This window comes from Molossus molossus, unplaced genomic scaffold (genome assembly GCF_014108415.1).
Source record: "Molossus molossus isolate mMolMol1 unplaced genomic scaffold, mMolMol1.p scaffold_m16_p_22, whole genome shotgun sequence".
Taxonomy (NCBI): domain Eukaryota; kingdom Metazoa; phylum Chordata; class Mammalia; order Chiroptera; family Molossidae; genus Molossus; species Molossus molossus.
The window spans coordinates 38466703-38494258 of NW_023425358.1; the positions used below are offsets into that span (position 1 = coordinate 38466703).

General features: G+C 43.0%; 4 protein-coding genes across 4 annotated transcripts; 2 read left to right on the top strand and 2 right to left on the bottom strand.

Annotated features, from left to right (window-relative positions):
- Positions 1-1234: 1234 nt before the first annotated feature.
- ZNF140 (zinc finger protein 140) lies at positions 1235-2247 on the top strand. Its single transcript, XM_036276495.1, has one exon. It carries the CDS (start codon positions 1428-1430, stop codon positions 2199-2201), a length of 774 nt encoding a protein of 257 aa, XP_036132388.1. The 5' UTR covers positions 1235-1427; the 3' UTR covers positions 2202-2247.
- Positions 2248-3319: 1072 nt separating this feature from the next.
- On the top strand, positions 3320-27404 carry ZNF10 (zinc finger protein 10). Its single transcript, XM_036276496.1, has 10 exons — positions 3320-3957; positions 4136-4190; positions 4307-4395; positions 17098-17147; positions 17458-17614; positions 20334-20423; positions 22564-22690; positions 23538-23633; positions 25041-25224; positions 25627-27404. The coding sequence occupies exons 6-10, from the start codon at positions 20382-20384 to the stop codon at positions 26498-26500; spliced, it is 1323 nt and encodes a 440-aa protein (XP_036132389.1). The 5' UTR covers positions 3320-3957; positions 4136-4190; positions 4307-4395; positions 17098-17147; positions 17458-17614; positions 20334-20381; the 3' UTR covers positions 26501-27404.
- Positions 6493-7101, bottom strand: ZNF891 (zinc finger protein 891). The gene has a single exon (XM_036277311.1). The coding sequence runs from the start codon at positions 7099-7101 to the stop codon at positions 6493-6495; it is 609 nt and encodes a 202-aa protein (XP_036133204.1).
- On the bottom strand, positions 15852-18981 carry DEFB116 (defensin beta 116). Its single transcript, XM_036277313.1, is given in 4 exon segments — positions 15852-15906; positions 15908-16003; positions 16005-16044; positions 18936-18981. Coding segments are annotated over 4 exon segments (237 nt in total).
- Positions 27405-27556: the final 152 nt, after the last annotated feature.

Consider the following 27556-nt stretch of genomic DNA (forward strand, 5'->3'; position numbering starts at 1 on the left):
CCGGGTTCGGTTCCCGCTAAGGGCACATACCTTGGTTGCAGTTTGTTCCTGGCCCCAGTTGGGGTCATGTGGGTGGCAACCACTTGATGTGTCTCTCTAGCATCGATGTTTCTCTCTCTCTTCCCCCCTTTTTCCCTCTCGCTCTATCTGAAGATAAATGCAAAAATGTCCTCAGGTGAGAATTTTAAAAAAAAGAAAAATGTAGTGGTAAAGTACAGTGTGAGGGGACATTCCTGTAGTTCTGTGATTAGCTCTGTGTTTTGGTGAGCCCGTGCCCTGAACTGTGAACCTCACCAGTGTGTCTCAGTTTCCCCCCGACTTAGGTGGGACAGGATGGCTTGAGTGGGCTGGGGTTGAGGTATGTTAGCGTCTGGTAGAATAGTTTCTCGAGTTCAGGGCCTTTCAGTGAGAATAGAATACTCTGGCGTGTTTCTAAGGGTTTCTTTTCTCCTCTCCCTGCTGGAAGCATGAGACAGTATCTCTGATATTCACTACAAAGACTTGCTAGAACCACTAGATGTAAAAGTCAGGAAAGTGTGGGGGCCTCACTATGGCTGGTTCCCCCTGGGAGTTTTTGACTTAAGATTTATCAGTACTGAGCCTCCAGCTATTCATTTTGGTTTTCCTACCCCAGCACTCTGGGTCTCAAAGAGTTTCTGCTCCGGTGAATTGTGATTCTTTGTATCCTCCTGCTTCTCCAATTTTGGGACAGTGGTTTACCCTGTGACCACCCTTCTGTGAGGGGTCTAAGAAGAGCTGTTGATGTTTCAGTTCAGCTTTTCAGTTGTCAGCACAGTGTGGCAGCTTCTGAGCTCCTTGTGTGCAGTACCAGGAAACAGAAATATGCCTATGATGATTTAAAGGTCTTGCTTTTCAAAATCTTTTTTTCTTGTATTTATACTATAATGAGCACATACTGGTGATAGACAATATTTGTTTTTTTCCTCCCCATTTTAATTCTCTCAATAAAAAAGGAAGAATTGCTTATTTTTTACTTACTATAGAAAATAAGAAACATGGGTTTGTTTTTTTCAGTTTCAGAGTCAAATGGTGAGATCAGAGAGTTTTCTCCCCAAAATGTCATATATGAAGATGACTCATCCCAGTATTTGATAAAGGAAAGGAATCTGATCCAAGGCTCTGAACATGCTGATTTTAAAGGAGACTGGAATTGCAAGGACGTTACTTCGATGCTACAAAGAAATCAGGGATGTATCAGGCAAGTGACGGTTCCTCACCAAGAAGCCCTGTCTCAACATAGTGTCAGTACCGTGGAGAGGCCCTATGGGTGCCATGAATGTGGAAAAACTTTCAGTCGGCGCTTTTCCCTTGTGTTACATCAGAGGACTCACACAGGAGAGAAACCATATGTATGTAAGGAATGTGGCAAAACCTTTAGTCAGATCTCAAACCTTGTGAAACATCAGATGATACACACTGGAAAGAAACCCCATGAGTGTAAGGACTGTAGTAAAACATTCAGTTACCTTTCCTTCCTCATTGAACACCAGAGAACACATACCGGGGAGAAGCCCTACGCATGTCCTGAATGTGGAAAGGCCTTTAGCCGTGCCTCAAACCTCACTCGACATCAGAGAATTCACATAGGAAAGAAACAATACATATGTAGGAAATGTGGGAAAGCCTTTAGCAGTGGCTCCGAACTCATTCGTCATCAGATCACTCACACGGGAGAGAAGCCTTACGAATGCCCTGAGTGTGGGAAGGCTTTCCGCCGCTCCTCACACCTCACTCGGCATCAGAGCATCCACACGGCCAGAACCCCTTATGAGTGTAGCGAGTGTAGGAGAGTCTTCCGCTGCCACTCATTCCTTATTAAACACCAGAGAATTCATGCTGGAGAAAAGCTCTATGAATGTGAGGAATGTGGTAAAGTTTTCACATGGCACGCATCCCTCCTCCAACATATGAAAATCCATACTGGAGAAAAACCCTACGCCTGTGCTGAATGTGACAAAACCTTTAGTCGGAGCTTCTCCCTCATTCTACATCAGATAACTCATACTGGGGAGAAGCCCTATGTGTGTCAGGTATGCAATAAATCCTTCAGCTGGAGCTCAAACCTTGCTAAACATCAGAGGACACATACTCTAGAGAACCCCTATGACTACCACAATTCATTGAATTACCACTCATTCCTTACTGATCACCCGGGAATTCACACTGTTGAGAAAACCTAAGAATGTATGCATTTAAACATATATAGCAGCTAATGCCTTACTTTGACTTCAGAGCCTTGTGTGAGTGTGTTGAAATGTGGAGAGACGTGGTCCATACCTGGAGACAGCCCCAGGAATACGTGGGAAAGCCATTAAAGTTGCTCTTTTGTAATGTCCCTCAGTGTGGAGAGGACTCTATCCGGTAGGATTCCCTTCCTCTACCTTTATAAATTCCTACCAGGAAAGGGATAAAAACCCAATGCCAGTGAAAAAGCTTTTAATTAGAGATTAGCGCTCATCCTGCTGTCAGCTCAAGCATAGCAGAATGCTTAGGTCAGGGTGCACTTTTTCCTGGACATCAGAAAATTCAGAATGAAACAAAGTCATACATAAAAACAGTGACTCGGGAATACCTTCCTGTATCATGCAATCTTTTTTTTTCTTTTTTTTTATCCTCACCCAAGGACATTTTTTCCATTTTTTGTTCAGATAGAGTGGGAGGGAGAGCGAGGATGAGAGAGAGAGAGACATCGATGTGAAAGGGACACATCGAGTGGTTGCCACCTGCACCACCCAACCAGGGCCGGGGACAAACTGCAGCTGAGGTACAGTTTGTGGAAAAACCTTTAGTCAGATCTCAAACCTTGTGAAACATCAGATGATACACACTGGAAAGAAACCCCATGAGTGTAAGGACTGTAGCGGGAACCGAACCCGGGTCTCCCTGCACCGCAGGCCAATGCTCTAACCGCTGAGCCAAACTGGCCAGGGCTGTACCATACAATTGTTACCAAATTTTAAAATACCCTTTTAAGAAGAAAAAGCAACCCTAAATGAACTAAATATAGGTTGACTTTCTGCAGTATTTTAACCCTGTAGAATTACACTGGAGAAAAAGTACCACTGTAATGGCGGAAAGTCCTAAGAGCTCTCGTAAGTCACACTGGAGGGAATCCGTGTGGGAAACTTTTTTTTTTTTTTTTTTAAAGCAAATTCAGAAAAGAGCTATAAGTAAATCTTTTGATTTTTATTTAATCTGGTACTCGCTGAGTGTTTTTCCAACAGCATATGAGATTCTGAAAATGCAACTATCACAACATTGACAGCAAGAGTAGTGTGCTTTTGTGAAAACATTATACAAATATAATTATAGAAACATTTTTAGTTGTCTTATGGTTTTAACTGAGATAGTAGTTGGATTTAAGCTTACGCTAATTCATGTTTATCCTTGAATCTGACTATACATGTCTTAGTCAAAAATAAATGTAAATAAGGTATATTACAAGAAAATGCCAAGGTAGTTTTCCTCTTCTGTTGCATTTACAGTGAGAACATTTATTTTGTAAGCTCATACTTGTCAAAATAAATCATATTATGTTCACTTTCCATGTACACCTTGCCCATTTTTTAATGTCCCAGGTAAAGTTTTCTCTTATCTTTGAAGCAACTGACTGCCTCTTCTGACAACTCTCCTCAATGCAGTGTGTGCCGTATGGAGTTTACTACTTGAAGAAGTGCCTCATTTATTTTTTTCATCTGTATGTAAATCTTTCACAAAATGAGAGCCTAGCGGTTTCTTTCCCATTCAGAGTGATAGCAGACCACAGAGCTGCTGCCAGGCCGTTACTTTTCTAGAACATTAGCCAACGCCTCAAACTCCCCCAGAACAATTCCGTTGTGCGGATCCTTTTCCCCACAGGGTGGCAAGGCTCGTTACTTCCCCAGGAGCACGTGTGTGGGTTCTCTGGTGGCCAAGAATCTATTTGTCATTTCAGAGGTTTGTAACATTCCGGGATATGGCTGCAGACTTTTTTTCAGGAGTGGGGCTGACTAGACCCCATCCAAAAGAATTTTATGGGAATGTAGTGTTGGAGAACCATGGGAACCTTGTCTGAGGAGGTTACGATTCCTCCAAATTCAGAGTCTGAATTTAGATATCTTTGCTATTTCTATAGGGAATATTAGGGTGTGGACTAAATTGCCAGACTGATGAGTAGGAGTGTGAAGTGGGTACGTTTTCCTCTTGCTCTTTTTCTTGTAATAGCTGTCCCTTTACTAAGAGATTGGGTCTGTAGCTGAGAAAAACTATAATATTTTGAAGTATCTATTTTCTCTCTTGTAAGCAGGAGTTTCTATTTCTAAACCAAATGTGACCTCCTTATTGGAGCAAGGGAAAGAGTGATGGAGAAAAAAATGACAAGAGGCCTATGATCAGGTAAGTGAAGGGCAATCAGGCAAGAAGTACCTTTACAAGTAGTTCAGCTCACAGATATATTATGTGAATCATTTTGTCAAAAAAAACACAACTTTTTCCTCCCTTCACACCACAGCATTCTCAACTCATTCAAAAAGTCCTCTAATTTGTGGCACGATATTTCAGAAAGTAAGAACTATTATTTTTACTTAAACTAAAATACAGATAATTCTTAGATTATACAGTAAAAGAGATGTCAAAACCACCTTGCCACTGAAAAAATAAAATGGATAGATTGTGGATGATTTTGCTTATACAGCACACTTTATTTGTCATTGCAAGAAGGTGCTGGCCAGGATCATAGTTGCTTTCTTTTATTCGATTGTAGTACATACATCATCTTTCCATCATTTAACACATCGTTTGTTATAAGCTGTGATGCTTTTCAGAGGCAGAAAACAATAAAATTTGCCTGTTTTTTCAAGATGAAATTGTGTAATAGCCAGAAACATTAAGATATAAAAACAAACAACAGGAAAAGGGTGTATGATCTTTCACTTTAAATTACTTGTATAATATTTCAGTTCGAATTTATATTGTACTGTTGGGACAGAGAAACAATGGTGCTCTATAGTGTGACCATGTCAATACATGTGAATGGGTAAACATCTAGTTTGAACATTTTGATCTATGTAGTGGAAGAAGTTTGTATTTCAGACATACAATTTTCTTAGGTTTGCATATTAAGATGTGTGAAATTTATGTGAAAAATAATCAGGAATACAACCATTATGGCTCTGATTTACAGTATTTTCTTACTGTGTTGTCATGGTTATTCAATTTTCCACACATTATAAAACTATCACACTCCTAATGAAAATGTCTATCCTTTTTTTTTTAATTCCTCACCCAAGGATATTTTTGTATTTATCTTCAGATAGAGTGGGAAGGAGGGAGGGAGGGAGGGAAAGAGAGAGGGAGAGACAGAGACATAGAGACATCGACATGAGAGGGACACATCGACTCGTTGCCTCCTGCACGACTGACCAGGGCCAGGGACAAACTATAACTGAGGTACATGCCCTTGACCGGAATGGAACCTGCGACTCTTTGGTCTGCGGGCTGACGCTCTAACTGTTGAGCCAAATCTGCCAGGGCGAAAATGTCTATCCTTTTTTAAAAAATACTTTCCCTCCTTTTTTGACGAGAGAGAGAGAGAGAGGAAGGGAGAGGGAGAAATAGAAACATTGAAGAGAGTCTGGCCGGTGTGGCTCAGTGGTTGAGCATTGACCCAGGTTGTGGGCCAGGTTGTAGGAGGTGGCCAATCGATATTCTCTCTCATTGATGTTTCTATCTCTCTCTCCCTTTCACTTCCTCTCTAAAATCAATAATGGAAAAAGAATTTTAAAAAACCACAACCAAGTACACCCTTGGCCAGAATTGAACTGATGACTCTGATCCAAAGGCTGATGCTCTAACTGCTGAGCCAAACTGGCCAGGGCTGGGGAACCAGGATCTTTATTCATCTGTAGGCCAAGGTTTTTATTCTCATAGTTACAAGATGTCTCCTTCAGGTCTAGGAATGGAAAATTCTAAGGGAAAAGAATGGGAAAGGCAGAAAGGTAAAGAATAAAAGGTCTGTTGGTAGTGAAATAGTCTATTATTGATTAATCAGGAATGAGGGATATGGCTGCACTTGGCTGCAAGGAGACAGGAAAATTTTGTAGCTGGATGTATTGGTATTATCAGCCAGAGGAGGGTCATCAGGAGGGTAGGATGAGCTTGTTTAATTGGCTACAGCAATATCTGCCACAGCAACTCTCAATAAAGTACTATAGTCCAGATACTCTAAACATAATGCAGTTCACTTAGAAATCAATTATAACAGAAAATGACCTCACGCATTACAGATACATAATTCTAAATAGCTGTGGGTCAAAAAGTCATGTACAGCATTTAGATGTAAAACAACAAACACAGACCACTATGTGTTACATAGCTAAAGGAGTGGTTAGAGGACTATATGTAGCCTTAAATGCTTATTTTAGAGAAGACTGATATAATGAACTTGCAGTCCACCTTAAGACAATGAAAAAGGCAACCTCACATTCAAAACACTTACAAGGATTCTCTCTCAGTATGGATTCTCTTGTGTATAACAAGTGAAGAACTCTGACTGAAGGCTTTTCCACATTGAATACATTCGTAGGGTTTCTCTCCAGTGTGAGTTCTCACATGTCTCCTAAGGGAAGAGGAAACACTGAAGGATTTCCTACATTCCTTACATTCATAGGGTTTCTCTCCAGTGTGAGTTCTCACATGCATTCTAAGGGACGAAAGACCACTAAAACCTTTCCCACAATCAGTGCATTCGTAAAGATTTTCTCCAGTGTGTATTTTCTTGTGAACTTTGAGGTGAGAGCTTGTGTTGAAGGCTTTCCCACAGTCGCTGCAGTCATAGAGTTTCTCCCCAGTGTGTATTCTCTTGTGCACTATAAGGTAAGAACTTGTTCCAAAAGACTTTCCACAATGATTACACTCATAAGGTTTCTCTCCAGTGTGAGTTCTCACGTGGGCCTTAAGAGATGTTTTCTGACTGAAAGCTTTCCCACATTCATGACATTCATAGGGTTTCTCACCTGTATGAGTTCTTACATGTCTCCTTAGGGTTGAGGAATCATTGAAGACTTTCCCGCATTCTTTACATTCATATTGCTTCTCGCCCATGTGACTTCTCTTGTGCAAAATAAGATTAGAAATCCTTCTGAAGGCTTTCCCACACTGATTACATTCATAATGTTTCTCTCCAGTAGGAGACTGCTCCTGTTGCTTAAGGGATGAATGATGACAAAAAGTTTTATTACATTCATAGGAATTTCCCACTAAATGGAAATCGTTAGGTAAAGGAAACATGCTATGTTTGAAATGTTTACCATGTTTGGAGCGTGTGTGCTCTTTTTGTGCTGTTTTAATTATTTCAAGATGCCACAGAGCTCTGTCACAGTGATGACTTTCACAGAGTCTCTCACTTACAGAGTTTTTCTCATAATTGCCTAGAATTGAATTATGCTTCAAACAACACTCAATATTTAAGTAACAGTTATGGCAATGTTTGGTTTTGGGAACTGTCTTTGACAAAATAAGTTCTGATTTAAGGTTAGAGTTTTCCTCCAATTCATGATAGTCACAGGAGCTCTCCTGATGTGCTGTTTTCTTTTGGGTAAATATCATTTGCTTCAAATTACCCTCTTGGATATTGTGCTGTTTTGTGATCTTCTGGAATTCCCAGTCTTCTCTTAATGTCGAAGACCAACCATTCATTGTGGGTCTTACCATTGTACCATTGGATATGTTTTCCCAAAAAAGATTCTGCTTAGGAGCTGCTTCTGTGTTTTTAATTTGAATCTTCCAATCTAGATAGGTGCCTTTAGGAATTCTCGTTTTCATTGTTCTTCTCTCTTCTGGACCCAATTGGCAGATCACTGAAGGCCTGCATAATTGACATGCCACTGAGGTGAGATTTATGTAGTTTTCCAGCATCACATCTCTGTACATACTTCTCTGAGCAGAGTCCAGCAGCATCCACTCCTCTTGTGTGAACTCCACAGCCACATCTTCCAAGGTCACTAGTCCCTGTAACCAGGTGGCTGGAAATCCAGCTACCATCCTTTCCTCCCCGGTATTTCTCACACAGACACAGGCAGAGTCCTGTGCAGTCAGAGCCCATATGGGGGACAGGTCAACAGCTGCCATCTTTAGAATCTGAAAGCAACACCTGCCTGCACAATAGGGTAGAGAGATCAGCGTATTTCTTTTCTTGTTTCTCTGATTCAATCAGAGCAGGCATGTATTTCACAGCATGTTCCCTGTTGGGGAAGAGGCAGGTTCAGTTAAAAGAAGGTGGAGCCCTGGCCGGTTTGGCTCAGCAGTTAGAGCATCGGCCTGCGGTCCAGAGAGACCCAGGTTCGGTTCCTGCTAAGGGCACGGACCTCGGTTGCAGTTTGTCCCCGGCCCTGGTTGGGTCGTGTGGGTGGCGACCACTCGATGTGTCCCTTTCACGTCGATGTTTCTCTCTCTCTCCCTCCCACTCTATCTGAACAAAATATCGAAAAATGTCCTTGGGTGAGGATAATAAAAAATAAAAGAAGGTGGAAACAGGGCCCCGTTGGAGGCAAGGTTAAAAAAAAAAAAGTGGACCCTTCTCCCTACTTCCCAGCAAGGTCTGACCAGCTTCAATCTTCACTGCAACATAGTCATCCTTGGCCACCTTCCAGAACTGTCATCTTGGTTCTTTATACTGGCGTCTCCTGCAGACTACTCCTCAGCCCTGGGTGGAAGGAGCATGCATTATTAAAAAGAAAGTAAAGCTAAAGAGAACCAGTCAAAAAAGGCTTCACTGTTTAATTAAATTTCATGCATATTTTGGTACTTTTTTTTTTCCCCAATGGCAACATAATTTTCCTGCTTAAAACAACTGTTTTAGGTAAATTTATTTATTCTACATATAACTTGGTATTTACCAAAGTAACCTCACACATGCTTAATAGGACTGACGATAGGGCTGCTACCTTACTTAGTAATTAATGGAGTTACTAAAGATAGATAATGTGACTTTGAAACAAACATTCATTTGATTACCTCCATTTACTCTCTCTCCACCCAAAGTCCATATTTCCTTATATTAGTCTATGTAAAGCTTGAGAGGGATCCACAAAGAAGCATGGACTATGTTCCAAGCTTTGGGAGTGAGGCCTTAACAGTATTAGATGGTATAGAACTTTCCTGAATAATTTTTATAATAGCTTTAATATTAAAAAAACAAACAACATAGTGTGAATACAAAAGATAGTTGGAGACTTTGAGGATCATAGTATTCATGTGATTATTATGCTAATATTTCTACAGATCTCGCTTTTTGAAGATTAGATGGTAACCTTCAAATGCAAGCTTTCTATCAGTGTTAGACTTAAACAGAGGTCAGTTTTAGATTACAGAACTGTCATTTTAATTTAGATAGGTAGGTTCTATGTCCCTAAACTAGAAACATACAGCTCTGTTACTTTTGGGTATATTATGTAGAAATAGATTTGTCTGAAAGTAACAGGATCATAATCCTGGAAAAAAGATGTTTCCAGAAAACAGGAGATCTAACAGAGAGATGAGATGATGGAGTGGTTGAGGGTAAAGGGAAGTCCCAGTAGGCCAGTAGGCTGCATGCCTAAAGAAGAACTAACCGACCAGCCCTGGCCTGTGTGGCTCAGTTGGTTGAGCATCTTCTCATGCACCAAAAGGTCTCCAATTTTATTCTCAGTCAAGGCACATGCAAGGGTTGCAGGTTCAGACTGTGGTCAGGTGCATATGGGTGGCAACGGATCAATGTTTTTCACATAGATGTTTCTCTCTAAAGTCAAGAAATACACACACACACACACACACGTATATCTAGAATAACTGATCAGCCTTGGCCCAGTGGCTCAGTTGATTGGAGGATCATCCCATACAACAAAAAGGTTGTGGGTTCAATTCCCAGTCAGGACACATACCTAGGTTATGGGTTTAATCCCTAGTCTGTGTTTCTCTCTCACAGCCATGTCTGTCTGTCTCTCCCTCTCTCTCCCCCTTTCCATTCCTCTCTCTCTAAAATCAAGAAAAACATATCCGCAGGTGAGGAATAAAAACAACTGATTAGTGAATTTCAACTAGTGTGCCACAAGAATTTTTTTTGTTTGTTTGTTTGTTTTTATCCTCACCCGAGGACATTTTTTCATTTTTTGTTCAGGCAGAGTGGGAGGGAGAGAGAGGAAGGGAGAGAGAGAGAGAAACATCGATGGGAAAGGAACACATCGAGTAGCTGCCACCCGCACAACCGACCAGGGCCAGGGACAAACTGCAACCGAGGTACGCGCCCTTAGCGGGAACCGAACCCGGGTCTCTCAGGACCGCAGGCCGACGCTCTAACCACTGAGCCAAACCGGCCAGGGCCCACAAGAATTTTTAAAACATGCAATACCTGACTATTAATCAGGGCACTGACCTTTTTTAGTTTAGACTGTCAATAAAAAACAAAAAAGCCAACACAATAGCCATCTGATATGAATGAATCAAATTTATACCTATCACTTTGTCAGATTGGTAACTGTTTTGTGTGTGCTGCAGAATTTTAGTAATTAGTTTGTGTGAGATGAAAAAGGTGGACCATCACTGGTCTAGATAGTAGGAAGAAGGAAGGTTTCTGGGGATGTGTGTTCAGAAAGAGAGAAAAATAATAAGATTGTATGACAGGTTTTTACCTTTAAAGGAATTTCAAAGGCATTTTAAATAAGCTGCTGCCACTTAGAAGAAACAGGCCCCCCCTGTTTTTATAATGAGCCTTTTAACATATGAGACTTAATGTAAATACAAATTTTCTCTAAAGCAAATTACTGAGAAAATAATTAAGCAATCAAGTCAAGAATTACAAAAATAGCAACAAAGTAAAATTTTAGAAATGACAGCAAAAATTAGAGAACAGAAAAAATACAAAGATGTAAGACAAACCAAAAGAGAAATCAAAAAAAAATAATCCAAATCTGCTTCTTTGAAAAGATGAATCAAGAAAAAATGACTCAAGTAAATATTAGACTAAAAATACAAAGCTACAATCACAGCAGTGGTTTTTATTTTTTTATTTTTAGGTTTTGTTTGTGTTAATCCTCATACAAGGATTTTTCTTCTATTGATTTTTTTTTGTTTTTTAGAGAGAGTGGGGGGGGGGGAATCTCCACGTGAGAGAGACACATTGATTGGTTGCACCCTGGTGGGGCAGGGATTGAATTTGCAACCTAGGTATGTGCCATACCTTGACCAGGAATCAAACTGAGACCTTTGAAGTGCCTGGGCCAACGCTGTAACTACTGAGAAACACTGTCCAGGGCACAGCAGTGATTTTAAAATATCATTAAAAAGCAGTGTTGTTAAAAGTCACTATAAAAATAACATGAACGTTATGCAAACTTAAAAATTCAGATCAGATGAATAATTTTTTGTAAAAACTTGTGTCCAAAAGTGGCTAAGAACAACAGAACCTAAATCAATCAACTACCATAAATTATTGTGTCATAAGTAAAGCATCTACCCCTAAAGATTTTCAGCCCAAACTTTTAAGGGAAAAACTATTTTAAAGAATAATTTTTAGCTCTGGTCGGTTTGGCTCAGTGGTTAGAGTGTCCGCCTGCGGTCCAGAGAGACCCGGGTTCGTTTCCCACTGAGGGCACGTACCTCAGTGGCAGTTTGTCCCTGGCCCTGGTTGGGTCCTGCGGGTGGCAACCACTTGATGTGTCCCTTTCACGTCGATGTTTCTCTCTCTCCCTCCCACTCTATCTGAACAAAATATGGAAAAATGTCCTCGGGTGAGGATTAAAAAAAATTTTTTTTAAAAAAAAGCTATGCTTCCCAAATTATTGAAACTTATAAAATATTTTCAGGCCAATACAAAGGCTAGAATGTGGAAAGATTAAAGTGGAGTCATAATTCTGAACACTGAAAAAGTCCTAAGTAAAATATTAATACATTAAATATGGCAGTGTGTTAAAGTAGTAATGCTGTATCACACTCAAGCAGGAATACAAGAATAGCTGAACAGAAAAACTGTAACTACAATGTAACAATATAATAAGCACTCATCACTCTATTTTGAAAAATCTGGAAATGACATATTTGTAATTATTTCAGAATTTATCTCTGAACAAAAACCTTTCAAAAATCATAACCAGGATATTATCGAACCTACTAAATTGGCAATAATTCTTTAATATCAAATATTGCGCACACAACTTTAAGTCCCTTTTAAGGTTTTCTTTGGATAAAGTGTATTACTGTGGTGCAACCCATAAATAGATAAAGGGATTAAGACCTTCGGGAAAGCCCCAGGAGAAACAAAGAAGCGTTGCCTGCTCCTTTCAGTTCGAATCAAGTCCGACCCTTAACCCGCCCCAGCCGCCCCTGCAGACGCAGCAGCTTCCCCGGCGGGACCGCCCCCGGCTCACCTGCGCCGCGCCCGGCCCCGCCCCCGGGAAGGTCTTCGCCTAAGAGGCGGTCCTGCACCGCGTCGCCCCCCGCCAGCCCCCGCGCTAAGCATCACGCCCTCTTCAGTCCCCGTGTCCCGGCTGCTTTCTGGGCAGGGCCTTTCCTGCTCACACCAGAACGTGGGTGACTGCTCCCCATCTCCCCTCCCACTCGCCGCGTTTCCTCAAGGTGTGCGAACTCCATCGCGCTCACCTGCTGTCTGGGTGCCTGCCTCTCTGCGTCGGAACTACCGGGCCCCCGCGAGAAGGGCGCCTCGAGGCCGCCCGGAGGACGGCGGGGCTCGCAGCGCTCTCGAGGGTCGGGACTACATTTCCCAGGAGCCCCCGCGCCGCCCTGCGGAGGGATTCTGGGCTTCGCGTCACGGCGCCGTGCTCGGCCTAGGGGTCGCTCCGCGGGACGCTGTGTGCGCCAGGGTCTCGGAGGTGCGCAGGCGGCCGTCGGCCCGGCGTGGGCGGGAGGGGTCCGGGCGCGCGCGCGCGGGAGACCGCCGGGTGGGCCTCAGGCCAGCTGTGCCGCGACGCCCCTGAGGCCGGAGCCGCGGCTGCCGCCGTCGTGACGGGACCGCTGCCCTCTGGTCTCCAGGGCTTCTCGCAGGTACGCGCGCCAGTGCCGGGGGCGTGTCTGCCGGAGTCGGACGCGTGTGGGCCTTGCAGTGAGAGCGCGGCTTCTGCGCCTCTTCGCGTGGCGGACGGCGGTCTCGTCCGCGGAGGGTTCTGCTCGCGGGTTTGCCCCGAGGGTGTGGCTGCCCCTGGACGGCGCTGCGTGCCTGCGGCCGCGGGAGCCGCGCGTCCCTGTGCCCCGGGCCGGGAGGTGCCGGGTGGGCACGGGGAGCCCTGGGTCCTCGCTGGCGCAGGTTTCTTCTCGCCCGCTTCCTCCCCACCCGCGACCGGGACCCGAGGGTGGACATTTCGCGTTCGGCGGTTCTAGAGTCTGCTGAAAGTGTCCTTCCGTCAGGGCCGGACCTGTCTTAGTGGTCACGCTGCGTCTCCCGGAGACACCCCGCGTCGTCGCGGTGGTCTGGAGACGCGTGCCGGGTTCCACTCGAGGACCTGTGGGGGTTGCGCGGACCGCTGATGGCGTGGGTCTGCGTGTAGCGCGTCTGGCGGCGGAGAGGGCTGGACCGACGTTTCTCGGTTCGGTCCAGCAGTATTCACAGCAACGTCGCTCGTCGGTGTTCAGTGCGCGAGGTCACCCGGGCTTGTGCCTTCGCAGCGACGCGTCTCCGGCTCCGCTTCCTGCTCTGCGTGTTCGCACCTGGAGCGGGTTCACCGGTGTGCGGGTTTCCCCCGCGGTTGCTCGCAGACAGCTCCTACGTCACCGCGACTTCATTTCCCCTCTGCGCTCAGTTACCAAGTAGAGATGATGTCGGAGGTCCGGTGGGCCGGAGGCCAGGGCTCGCCCAGAGTAGTGCTCACGCCCTGCACCTTCGCGGCCGCTCTGTTGAAAAGTCGGAAGTCGCCCGCAGTGCTGCCCACGGCCACTCGTTACCCCCTGGGAAGTCGGGGCTTCGTTCCAGGCCGCCCCAGCACTGCACGGACTTTTCTCTAGGGCCTAAGTGTGACCTAATCGACTCGTCTTCTGTTTTACTGAAAGTGTCCTTCTTGAAAAGCCTCCTGAAGGGTGAATTGCACTAATTTTTTTTGCCTTTTCTTGAAAGGTGTTCATTTGTTCTTTCGTTCCTTCTCTCAATACCTGTCGCTCCGGTTCTTGGCATGTGCCAGTCACAGGGCAAGGGTTGGAGATACATAGCCTACGTTAAATGAGAAAATGTATCGGTATTTTACATAAAAATTGTCCCAAAATTCTGATTAGGACAGTACAGTATTTGCAATGAATCAAAGACCAGCTGGAAGAAAGATTACAAAATTATCCTTGTTGAGGAATTACTGTATCCCCAACATGTACGAGAGAACCAGTTAACATCAAGGAATTTTTAGTAAAGTGACTAGAAGGAAATCTTTATGTTAACAGAATCCTTACTGTCCTCAATAACAAGTCCTCATACACCTTTGTAAAGGAAAGTCTATTCAAGATGAGAAGAAATTACCTAGTACTATTTTTGAGAGAAGTGTGGCTGAACTATGAAAAAACTTTAAAACCTTACTAGGAGATATAAAGTAAAAATAAAGGATGGATAGAAATGAGAACAGTTGTGTTTATAGATTAAATTCAGTTGTCAAGAAAATATAACTTGGATTTTTATAAAAGACTCTCATGCACTTTGTTCTTTCCTTTGTATCTTCATCTTCTTTTAAAAGTTTTGAGCCCTGGCTGGTTTGGCTAGGCGGTTAGAGCGTCAGCCCCAGGACTGAAGGGTTGTGGGTTTGATTCCCAGCCCTGGTCCTGTAGCATGGCAGTCAGACACAGAGGGAGGAAGCCCAAGGATTTGGCCCCCATATTTTTTTAAAAATTTTTTTTCATAATTTGTCTATTGATTTTCAATTTTCCTGGCAGTTCTCGGAGACCAACAGAATTTGAATCAAGGAATGAAACGTGTTTTGTAGAAATGACGCTAATGTAGACCCTTGAGTGGCAGAGACAGAAGGCAGAGAAGCCAGGTGGATGTCTAAGTCAAGAATTATAAGGGCACCCTGGCCGTTTTGGCTCAGCGTTTAGAGCATCGGCCTGCGGTCCAGAGAGTCCCGGGTTCGGTTCCCGCTAAGGGCATGTACCTTGATTGCAGTTTGTCCCCTGCCCTGGTTGGGTCGTGAGGATGGCAACCACTCGATGTGTCCCTTTCACGTCGATGTTTCTCTCTCTCCCTCCCTCCCACTCTATCTGAACAAAATATCAAAAAATGTCCTCGGGTGAGGATAAAGGGAAAAAAAAAAGAATTATGAGGGCTGTGGGGAGGGGGTGGGTGGAGGTGGAAGAGGGCATAGAGGAAACATAAAATTAACAAAAAAGGACCTGGCCGGTTTGGCTCAGTGGTTACAGCGTCGGCCTTCAGTCCAGAGAGACCCAGGTTTGGTTCCTGTTAAGGGCGCGTACTCGGTTGCAGTTTGTCCCTGGCCCTGGTTGGGTTGTGCAGGTGGCAGCCACTCGATGTGCACCTTTCACATCGATGTTTCTCTTTCTCTCCCTCCCTCTCGCTCTATCTGAACAAAAAAATGAAAAAATGTCCTCAGGTGAGGATTAAAAAAAAAACTAGAAAAAAAAAGTATGAGGGCTTGAACTAAGGCCACGACAGTAGGGATCTAGAGGAAGAGATATTTAGGAGAGGGAATTTACAGATTGTAATAACCAATTGGATGTTAAAAGGACAAAGTTTAGAGAGACACTAGCATTGCTGGGTCACCAGATGTCCATTTTTATGTTTTGTTTTGTTTTGTTTTAGAAGGAATGCATTTTATAGGGAGGGAGTTCCAGAATGAGGAAGGAATTTCTCCTGGAGTGGGTAAGGTTAGTGATGCTCAGAGTTCAGAGTGACTTGAAGTGTTTGTAACTGACAGGTTGGAATCAGTTGTTTTTCTCCTTCACATTGTCAGAACTGGTTATTTTCACAGAAAGTTTCAGGCAGCACTTTTGGTCATTTGGGCAGTTTAAGTATTGAATTTCCTGCTCTGCAGGCCTTCCTGCACATGCCACGGTAAAGCTGGCTCTTCGCTATAGTGGGATCTGAGCAGAACACCTTTCCTTTGACAGCTTATAGTTCTCAGCTTCATATTCTCTGCTTGGTTTCGCTAATTTCTTGTATGGCATCATTTATTAATTTAAGGGATTAGAATCCTTCAAAACTGTTGAAATAAGAAACAGCAAAATCATTGTTTCCTCCATTTATGTGGGAAATAATGAAATGCCAGTAATCTCTCTCTAGATCACTGGTTTATTGTACAAGGTATAACTCAGGAACAGCTAGATGGAAATGGTGCATAAGGCAAAGTGTGTGGGAGGAGGTGTGCACCCCTCTTCTCCACATGTTCGCCAACCGGAAGCTCCCAGTTGTCTTCTTAGTTAACGAAAAAATAATCCTTGTGTCTGGCAGTGTTCTGTGTGTTTTACAAATATTGACACATTTAATTATCATAATAATCTGTGAGGTAGGCACTGTTTTATCCCCACCGTACAGATGAAGAGACTGGGATGCTGAAAGATTAAGAAACTACCTAGTAAGTAATGGAGCAGGTTTTGGTTGTTTTTTGTTTTTTTAAATTTTCACCTCAGGATATTTTTTCCATTTATCTTTAGATAGAGTGGGCGGAGGGGGTTGGGGGTGGGGGGGTGGGACATCAACTGGCTGCCTCCATCACCACCCTGACCAGGCCTGAGGACAAACCGCATCTGAGGTACTTGCCCTTGATGGGAATGGGACCCACAACTCATTGGTCCGCAGGCCGCCGACTAACCGTTGAGCCAAACTGGCCAGGGCTGGAGCAAGTTTTTTAACCCAGGCAGTCTGGCCACAGAATCCATGCTGTTAGCCACAGTTGGAACTATATGCTTGGGGTTAGGGAACGAGGTTGGGATAGAAGACATAGTGGTCTATTCATTCTAGACAAAACACTTGTTCCTGTTGTGTGCTGAGCAATAGGATAGACACTGGGGACAAAGCAAGTAGATGTGCTGTGTCCAGAGAGTGCCCTGGGCTCATTGAAAGTAGACACCAGAAAAGACTGAGGATACAATGTTTAAGCTAATCATGATTTTTTAAATCATTAGGGAAGACTAAGAAGTACCAAAGAGCAAAACTAGGTGAGGAAGAAAGCAAAGTAAGTAGTTTCAAGAACAATTGAGAGATGCCCTCTGTAATAGGTGTCGTTGGAGACGCATTCAGTGGGGGTGGGGGGTGGGGGCAGGGGCAGAAGCCATTGTGCTTTCATTTATATAAATGTGCATAAAATGGAAGTAGAAATCATTAACATCTCCAGAAGACAAAGCGGGCAAATCATATTAAAGAAAACAAAACATAAAAAAACTATAAAAGTAGACATATCAAAAATATTCAAACATAGTAATCAAAATAAAGAAATTTAAAATGTAGTCTAAATTTAAAACAAGTTAAAAATGCAATGTTTATAGACTTCTGCTTCTGGCCAAGATGGAGTAGAGGGAGTGGATTTACCTTCTTCCACAAACAACCCAACAACAAAAAGACAGTACATGAAACAATTGTTTGAAGACGCTGGATGTCAGACAATGCAGGACAGTCATCCCTGTGAGATGGAAAACCAACGAGGTAAGCCCTCTTATCGCCCCAGTTTATTGCCTTGAGAGGGTTTGCAGGTTATAGCAGAGGAAGGGGAACCTGGAGTGGAGGCCAGCAGACTCCCTGAGTCCAGGCATGTAGCTGAGAATCTGGGGAGAGCAGAACAGGTGGGGATCACAGGACAGAACACCAGAGGAGAGATCTGCGTAGGATCTCCCTTGAGTTGTCAGAGCACAGGGCAGCAAACGTGTGAGGAAACTGCCTGAGGCCAGGGGAAGAACGCTCTGAAGGAGCAGGGTATAGTACCTGACATTCACATGGGGAGGATTGCCTGTTACTACTAGTCAGCCTGGAAAATTCTAATTCCCAGAGTACTGGGAGTGAACTGTCTGTATCTGTCACGCATTGAAAGGGAAGGAAACTGTCTAGTTCAGACTCTATAGTCCCCAAAAATATATTTCAACAACAAAGGTAAGAGATTGTATGGAATGGGAGAAAATGTTTAGAGATCATATATATCTGATAAGGGTTTCATATCCAGAATATAGAAAGAACTACAACTTAACAAAAATCAAACGATCCAGTTTTAAAATAGGCAAAGAACTTGAATGGACATTTCTCCAAAGAAGATCATACAAATAGTCAATAGGCCCCGGGTTCAGTTCCCACCAAGGGCACGTACCAAATGGTCAATAGCACATGAAAATAATGCAAATTAACAGCACAAGGAGTGAGCACTTAACTATTAGGATTGCTATAATATTTTTTTTATTTTTTATTTTTTTATCCTCACCCGAGGACATTTTTCCAGTTTTTGTTCAGTTAGAGCCGGAGGGAGAGAGAGGAGGAGAGAGAGAGAGAAACATCGATGTGAAGGGACACATCGAGTGGTTGCCACCCTCACGACCAACCAGGGCCAGGGACAAACTGCAACCGAGGTACGTGCCCTTAGCGGGAACTGAACCTGGGTCTCTCTGTACCGCAGGCCGACGCTCCAACCGCTGAGCCAAACCGGCCAGGGCTGCTATAATATTTTTTAAAAATAGTATGACATGTCAAGTCTGGGGGAAAATTGTTACCCTTGTATATTGCTGGTTAACCCTTCTATATTGCGGGTGTGAATGTTAAATCATGCAGCTGCAGTGGAGAAGTTTGATGGGTCCTCAAATAGCTAAATCAGAAAATTACTACATAACATAGCAATTCCACTCCTAGGTCTGTGCCCAGAGGAGCTGAAAGCAGAGACTCCAGCAGATCCTTGTATGCTATGTTCATTGCAGCAGCATTCCTAACTGCCAGTAGGTGGAAACAACCCAGATAAATGGATAAGTAGAGGGTGGGTGATCCATACACTGGATATTACTATTCAGCCAAGAAGGAATGAAGTTGTCATACATGCTACATCATGGATGAACCTTGAAAGCATGCTAAGTAAAATAAGCTAGGCACAAAAACACAGATATTGTATGTTTTACTTGTTATTTCTAGAATAGGCAAATTCATAGAAACAAAGTATATTAGAGGTTTTTGGGTTTTGAAGGGAGGGAGGAACATTGCTTAATGTTTATGCCTTTGTTTGGGGTGAGGAACAAGTTTTGGCATTAGCAGTGATGGCTGCACAGCACTATGACTGATGCCACTGAACTGGTGACTTAGCAGTGATTAAAATGCAAACTTTTTTGTACATGTTTTACCATCATTTTAAAGATTAGTGATGTAATATACCAAAACCACTGAATTAGTATTCTTTGAGTGGATGAATTGTGTGATATGTGAGTTATATCTCAAAGCTGTTTTTAAAAGGTACAAAGCAAAATAAAGACATTTATTTTGTCTGACTTACATAAGCTGAAACAGTTTATTACCAGCAGACACACATTATAAAAAATATTAAAAGATGTGCTTCATGGAGAAGGGAAATGAAACCAAATGGAAATTAGTATCTACCAGAAAGAATGACAGGCACTGCCAAGTACATAAGTAGATGTATATTTCTTAATATTTAAATACCCTTAACAGATCATTGGCCGGGCATTTGTTTTCTTTTGCTGTGTAACAGATTTCCACAAATTTAGCAGCTTCAAACTGCACCTACTTTCCAGCTCAACAGTTCTCTAGGTAGAAGTCGGATACAGTGTGGCTGGGTTTTCTGCTCAGATAGCCAACCAGTGATATCAGGTGTTGGCTGCTCTGAGTTCTCAGCTGGGGGGTGTAGGGGGAAATCTACTTGTAAGCTCACTCTAATTTATGGCAGGTTCTGTTCCACGTGGCTACAGGACTGAGCTCCCTATTTCCTTGGTGGCTATCAGCTGGGAGCTGCATTTAGCTCCCACAGACTGCCCACACTTCTTGCCACATGATACCTTCTATCTTCAGGCCAGTAATGCTCACATGTTTCTTGTGCTTCAAATCTTTGACTTCCCTTCTGAAGTCAACTGGAGAAAACACTTATCTGTAAAGTAAGGATGTTAGATCAGGTCAGGTTTTGTTTCTATTTTACATTCTCAAAAAAGAGAATTTTTGGTAGAAGAGTTTGATTCCAAATGAAATCTGGCATTAAACTCTGGAGATTAAGGGGGAAGGCAGTCTACATAGCTCTTCTCTTCCTGCTCCTGTGATTTCTGGGCTAGCTCTGATAGTCCTTTGCGCATTGATGGCTGTGTGACAGCCTGTGCTGAGGGGTTCTAGGCCAAGGAATTAGGCATCCCAGCCGCAGCAAACTTTCTTCATGTTTCTTTCTTTTCCCCAGCTTTGCCTTCTTGGATCTCTCATTACTCAAGAAAACATCAACAAGCACATGGAGGGCATGGAAGCCAAGTCACCAACTGACCAGTTCCCCGTAAGCTGAGCTGCCTTCTTTGTCTTCCAACTGAGAAACCCTTTTTGCTTAAGTCCTGAAGTTCCTTTCCTAGCAATTCAGAAATTGTATCTCAGACACTCCAGGAGACTAGCACCATTTGTTAGTAGAAATAGCTTTATTTCCTTTTTTATCAAAGAAACCACAAGTTTATCAGTAATGTGGGCAGGAATCAGGTAGGGTAATATTGAAGAAGAAAACACTTTTTGACCACACTAAGGAACTGAACTCACAGCAAGCTACCTCCTCCAAGGAAGATTAAAGAACTGAGAATATTCTTTTCTGTTAGGGTTTCTCTAGTCCCTGGTTGTCCTGGTTGTGGTTCTGGCTGTGTTCCTTCCTCCTCAGGGGTGGTTGTGTGGAGGGACTCAGACAACATGATTATCAAGCGTGATTGCACCAAGGCAGGAAGTGTTGAGGGAGATGGAATCTCGGAGCAGTCTGCCCCCAGAGATTGGAGGGGGACGTGGCTCCCTGCACCTCATTGAGCTTTTCCCTCACAGGGTTCCTCACATGTTGCCTCACACACATGGGAAATGCCCCCAGAAAATGCTGCAGTTTTTGCTCTCAACTATCCTACATAGTTTGAAGGATTAAAGATAACATAACTGGTTATTATATTTACTGTTTTTGTTGCTCATTCTTTATTCATGATTTTTCAGGTTTCTCTCAGGGATTGTTTTCCTTATGCCTGAAGAACTACCTTTTTTTCCTTTTGCATGTCTTGTAGTCAGTCTGCTGGTAACCAGTGCTGTTTGTTTTAGTTCATGGGAGAATGTATTTTGCATCATTTTTGATATTTTCATTCAACATAGAAATTCTACTTGATAGTTGTTTTTTTCAGCATTAAAAAATGATTCCACTGCCTTTTAGACCTTCATAGCCTTTGAGAGAAATCCTCAATTATTAAAGTAGGTTTTTTTTTTTTTATGTTTTTATTGATTTGCGAGAGAGAGAGAGAAACATTGATTGGTTGCTTCCAGTATACTCTAGGACTGGGGACCAAACCCACAACTTGGGCACGTTCCCTGACTGGGAATCAAACCAGCAACCTTTTGGTGCATGGGACAGCACTCAACCAAACAAGCCACAGGGCATAATCACCACTTTATTTATTGTTGTTAATCCTCACCCAAGGATATTTTTCCATTGATTTTTAGAGAGAGTGGAAGATGGAGGTGTATGGAGGGAAGGAGAGAGAGAGGGTGAGGGGGAGAGAGAAAGAGAAAAACACATTGATGAGAGAGAGACATCAGTTGGCTGCCTCCCATACACACTGTGACCAGGAACCAAATCCAAGACCCTTCAGTGCGTGGTTCAACGCTCCGAGCACTGAGCCACACCAGCCAGGGTTTTATTTTGTTTTTTTTAATTTTTATTTATTGATTTTAGAGAGAAAGAGAGAAACACTGATTTGTTGTTCCACTTATTCGTGCATTCATTGGTTGATTCTTGTATGTGCCCTGACCAGGGATCGAACCTGCAGACTTGGCATTTAGGGTCGAGTATATAACCAACTGAGCTGACAGGCCAGCGCCTAATCACCACTTCTTTTTGATGTGGCTAATAAAGGCTTTGCTTCTGTGTCTGTTTTCTTGTCAAATTGGTTTGCTACTAGAAAAATATAATCTCATCACCATTTTATTGTTTTTTTGCCTATAAATGTTTAGAGAAAATGTTGTAGGTATTTATTTTAGGTCATAACAAATGGCTAGGTTGGTCCGTTAAGACTTAAGTTGTCCTGACTTGATTGTTTTTCCCTCTTTTCTGGCCTTGAATTTATGCTCTTTGTTTCACATAATGTAAACACAGATTAACTTTTGGTTTCTGGTTCTCCATGCTATAACTATTTATAGCAGACTTTATTTAAATAAAAGTGCTTCTGACAATTTCTAAACCAAAATGTAACAGAACTGGTTTTGGGACAGTAGGCACCTAATACCTGTTCCAGAATTAAGGAGTTGACCAGAATCCAACATAAATGCTAATGACTCCTGGAATAAATTCTGGTCTATTCTCTTTCCCTACCCCAGTGCTGTCTACCAAAACTATCTGTCAGTATTCAGGAAAGGAAGGGCTGAGTTACACATCTGGCTGAATACCAACTTGTTTCATGTTGTAGACACTGGTAACCTTCAAGGATATACTTGTGAACTTCACCAGGGAGGAATGGAAGCTCCTGGACGCTGCTCAGCAGGTCATGTACAAAGATGTGATGCTGGAAAACTACAAGAATCTAGTTTCCTTGGGTAAGACTAGCCTCTGTTTTTGGAGATGCACTTCTTGTGATGATTCAGGTTCTTCATTGACCAGAAAGTATGGAGACCCTGAGTCATTTATCGGAGTGTGAGCTTGGGTTCAGGGACCTCATTTCTGTGGGCATTTAGAACAGGGTTTTTGTACTCCTGCTTTTTTGGAAAAAAAATTGTTTGAATTTGTTGAATTTTTAAAAGTGCACATTTTGGCCCTGGCCGGTTTGGCTTAGCGTTTAGAGCATCAACCCTCAGACTGAAGGGTCATGGGTTCGATTCCTTGTCAAGGGCACATACCTGGGTTGCAGGTTCCATCCCCAGCCCCGGTTGGGGTTGTGCGGGAGTCAACCGATTGATGTGTTTGTCACATCAGTCCCCCTCGGCCCCCCGCTTGCACTCTCTCTAGAAATCAATGGAAAAAGTATCCTTGAGTAAGGATTAACAACAACAAAGTAATAATAATAAAACAATAAAAATGCACATTCTGCTGCCTCTATAGCCTCAATTTGTCTGCTCTTCAGAGTTTCCTGGGACTGTGAAGGGGTTGAACCTGCGATGTTTCTCAGAGCTCCCAACCCTTACCAATTCTTTTTTTTTAAATATGTTTTTATTGATTTTTGAGAGAGGGGGGAAGGGAGAGAGAGAGAGAGAAACATAACTGTGAGAGAAATACATCAGTCGGCTGTTTCCTGCACACCACCTTTTGGGGATCGAGTTCATAACCCAGGCATGTGCTCTGACTGGGAATCGTCTGGGACCTCTCAGTCCATGGGATGACGCTCAATCCCCTGAGCCACACTGGCTGGGCTAACCCTTGTCCAATTCTCTCTTTCACTGTGAACAGGACATCAACTTCCCAAGCCAGATGTTATCCTCCATTTGGAAAAAGGGGAAGAGCCATGGCTGGTGGAGAGAGGGATTCATCAAGATACCCATCCAGGTGAGGATCAGACAAGCCTCGTTTCAGGCAGTAGCCTGGATGACCCATTGGGCTAGCATTCCAGGAGATAGTAGTCACTAGTTCTCTTTTCTGAGAAGAAGTCTCCATTTATTTACCCTCTACTTCCCCATTCTGGTCTTTCTACAGTCTTGGCATTAGCATCCAGAGATAAAGGTGTCTTAACTTCTTTATTAAAATAACCTTTTTCTTGATGTGCTTGGCTTGAGCCCTGCTTATTGCCACCAACTCTAGCATCCCCAGTCTCTCATTTTTACAGAGTCTGTTTTCTGTGTTTTCTTGTTTTTTTCCTTTCATGCAGCTCCTCCCCACAGCCTCTGTGTGCAGGCTCTGCAGCGGGGCCCCAGCACTGCCACTGCCCTGTGCTGTGTCTGCCAGTCAGGGAGCCCGGCAGAGCTCGCCAGGCCCCGCTGCTCCTTCTCCTCCAGGGGGCGCAGCTCTCACATACCTGTGCTCGCACCCCTCTCTGGTCTGTGTTTAATGTTTTCTCCACTTATACCTATTTTATTTTAATCTTAATATTTAAATGTAATCTTAATATGTAATATGTAAAATGCTGGTTTTTATGTGGATTTTTAACGTTACTTTTTTCCCTACTTCCCTGTATATAGAAAGTCAGCCTTCTAGGTTAAGAAATAGAAAGTAGTTTTTTGTTTCCGTCCTCCTTTGTTCTCTGTTAGTGATCTTTTCCTTGATCTTCTTTTCTGAGCTCAATACTCAGAAATTTTTCTCTTCAGCCGTCTTGGGCGTTGCTTATCGGAGTCATGCTGCAAATAGCCGGCTTTGCATGGCAGAACAGCCCGGACACTTGCTTGTGACCCTGTGTAGATTTGTACAGACAGACAGCTTTCCAAGCGCAGTGCAGCCTGCAGTCATTTCAGTCTGATACCTAATGTCCACACCTGTCAGGTGTTTCCCTGCATCTCAGGTTGTAGTGCTTTGGTCATGTAGATAAGAGGCGTTGCCTGACATAACTGCATTCATGGTTCAGGAACATTAAATTAGCTATGGTATGAAGAATGCATGTCAAGGAGAGGGCCTGGCCACAAGTAGACACATTAGGTTCTTCTGTCTTTAATAGTCGGATTAGATAAAGGGAGTGCATCCCTTTCTGTGGGATTCCCTTTATTGCCCCCCCACCCCCTAATGTCCTGATCCCATGTGGCATACCCAGTCCTATGGCTTCTCACTACTCTCTGTGCTGCTTTTATGTAGTGTTGCCAGCGCATTTCCTGTGTGCGGCTGTGCTCTTCCCATTCGTTTCCTGTCGAGGTTACAGACCACGTCTGAAAGCAGCTCTCAGTGGCTCACCTGTTCTGTCTCACTGAACGCACCGCCATTCCAATGCTAATACTTTTTAATTTTGCAAAACTTTTTTATTTCTTTCAGATTGGGAAACTGAAGTTGAAATTAAATCAGTGTCTAACAAGAGCATTTCTAAAAATAAACCATCCTGTGACATTAAAATGGAAGGAATGGCAAGGAGTGATCTCTGGTATCTGTCATTAGAAGAAGTCTGGAAATGTGGAGACAAATTGGACAAGTATCAGAAAAACCAGGAGAGACATTTGAGGCAAGTGGCATTCACCCAGAAGAAAGTACTTCCTCCAGAGAAAGTCAGTGAAAATGATAAATTTGGGGGAAACTGTCTTCTTCCTGCCCAGCTGGTACTGAGAGAGTATTTCCATAAACATGACTCACGTACTAAAAGTTTAAAAAATGATTTGGTTTTTAGTGGTCATCAGGAAAGCTGTGCAAGTAACAGTAGTGAATGTGGCCAAACCTTCTGTCAGAACATTCACCTTATTCAATTTGCAAGAACTCACACAGGAGATAAATCCTATAAATGCCCCAATAATGATAACACGCGTAGTCATGGCACATCCCATGGTGTATCAAAGGGTATACGTAGGGAAAAACCCTACGAATGTAAGGAATGTGGGAAATTCTTTAGCTGGCGTTCTAATCTTACCAGGCACCGGCTTATTCATACCGGAGAAAAACCCTATGAATGTAAAGAATGTGGGAAATCTTTCAGCCGGAGTTCTCACCTCATTGGGCATCAAAAGACTCACACTGGCGAGGAACCCTATGAGTGTAAAGACTGTGGGAAGTCCTTCAGCTGGTTCTCTCACCTTGTCACTCACCAAAGGACTCACACAGGGGACAAACTGTACACCTGTGGTCAGTGTGGGAAAGCTTTTGTTCACAGCTCCCGGCTTATCAGGCACCAGAGAACTCATACTGGAGAGAAGCCTTATGAATGTTCTGAGTGTGGGAAATCTTTCAGACAGAGCACACATCTCATTCTGCATCAGAGAACTCATGTTCGAGTGAGGCCCTATGAATGTAATGAATGTGGGAAGTCTTATAGCCAGAGATCTCACCTTGTTGTGCATCACAGAACTCACACTGGACTGAAACCCTTCGAGTGTAAAGATTGTGGAAAATGCTTCAGTCGAAGCTCCCACCTTTTCTCACACCAGAGAACCCACACTGGAGAGAAACCATATGAATGCCATGATTGTGGGAAATCCTTCAGTCAGAGTTCTGCCCTCATTGTGCACCAGAGAATTCACACTGGAGAGAAGCCGTATGAATGTTGTCAGTGTGGGAAAGCCTTTATTCGGAAAAATGACCTTATTAAGCATCAGAGGATTCATATTGGAGAAGAGATTTATAAATGTAACCAGTGTGGAATTATCTTCAGCCAGAACTCTCCCTTTATAGTACATCAAATTTCTCACACTGGAGAGCAGTTCCTAACATGTAATCAGTGTGGGACAGCGCTTGTTAGTAGCCCTAACCTTATTAGATACCAGACAAACCTTATTAGAGAAAATACATAGTAATATAGTGAATATGGAAAACTTTTCACAAAGAACAGTAACCTTATTTAGCTTTGGAGAAGTGGAGAGGAGCTGTACAGAGGTGATCCATGTGGAAAGGTTCTCAGTCTTGTTGCTACCCTTTTTTTTTTTCTCTAGAGAATGGTCTCGGTGAGGAGGGATGCATAGATTTCACTTTAGTATACAAATAAATTAAATTTTCTTATTTCCACAAAGTTCTACATAAGTAAGTGGCCTGGGAGCATTCTTGACCAAGTCTTAAGTGCTAAAATCTGAGAAAGAACCATTAAGTAGTTGAGTTGTTGAGAGATGGTCCAGCTTTCTTACCTGCTTAAAAGATAATAATGATAATGCTGCTTCAAGAAGATAAATCAGAGTTGTTGCTGAGAAGAATGCAAAATTAATACAGTCATTGTAACAAAAGATGGAAAGTAATATATTAATGAAATAACATGTCATTTTTACTTCATTGTCCCTCTCTTCTTGGGTACTTAATATTGTTCAGTCTGTTTCATGAGTCGGATATAATCACATTTTGGTTAGCCAGGAAAATACTTATAAGAAAAACAGAAATAATAACACATTAACTATTAGTAGTGCCCACTTAAAGATACATTTCCATGTGGGCAAGAATCAAAAAGTGTGGATAAATGGATAGAATTGATTTGTTAGATAATGGGATAATGAGTGAATTTATTCAGTGTCAATGTAATAATTTTTTAAGACATTTTTAAATATTAAAAAAGGCTATCTGGTTTCTCTATTTCACCTTCAAGGAAGCTTGAGAAGCATCTAGTAGCAACCTTTCCCATTAAATCAAAGTTATTTTGTGTCATAGAGTTGCACTATTTGAGACAGGGTCCTAAAGTCTCCTTGGTATTTAAAAACAGTTATTCTGCCCTGGCTGGTTTGGCTCAGCGGTTAGAGCATCCGCCTGCGGTCCGGAGAGACCCGGGTTCGGTTCCCGCTAAGGGCATGTACCTCGGTTGCAGTTTGTCCCCGGCCCTGGTTGGTCGTGCGGGTGGTGGCCACTCGATGTGTCCCTTTCACATTGAT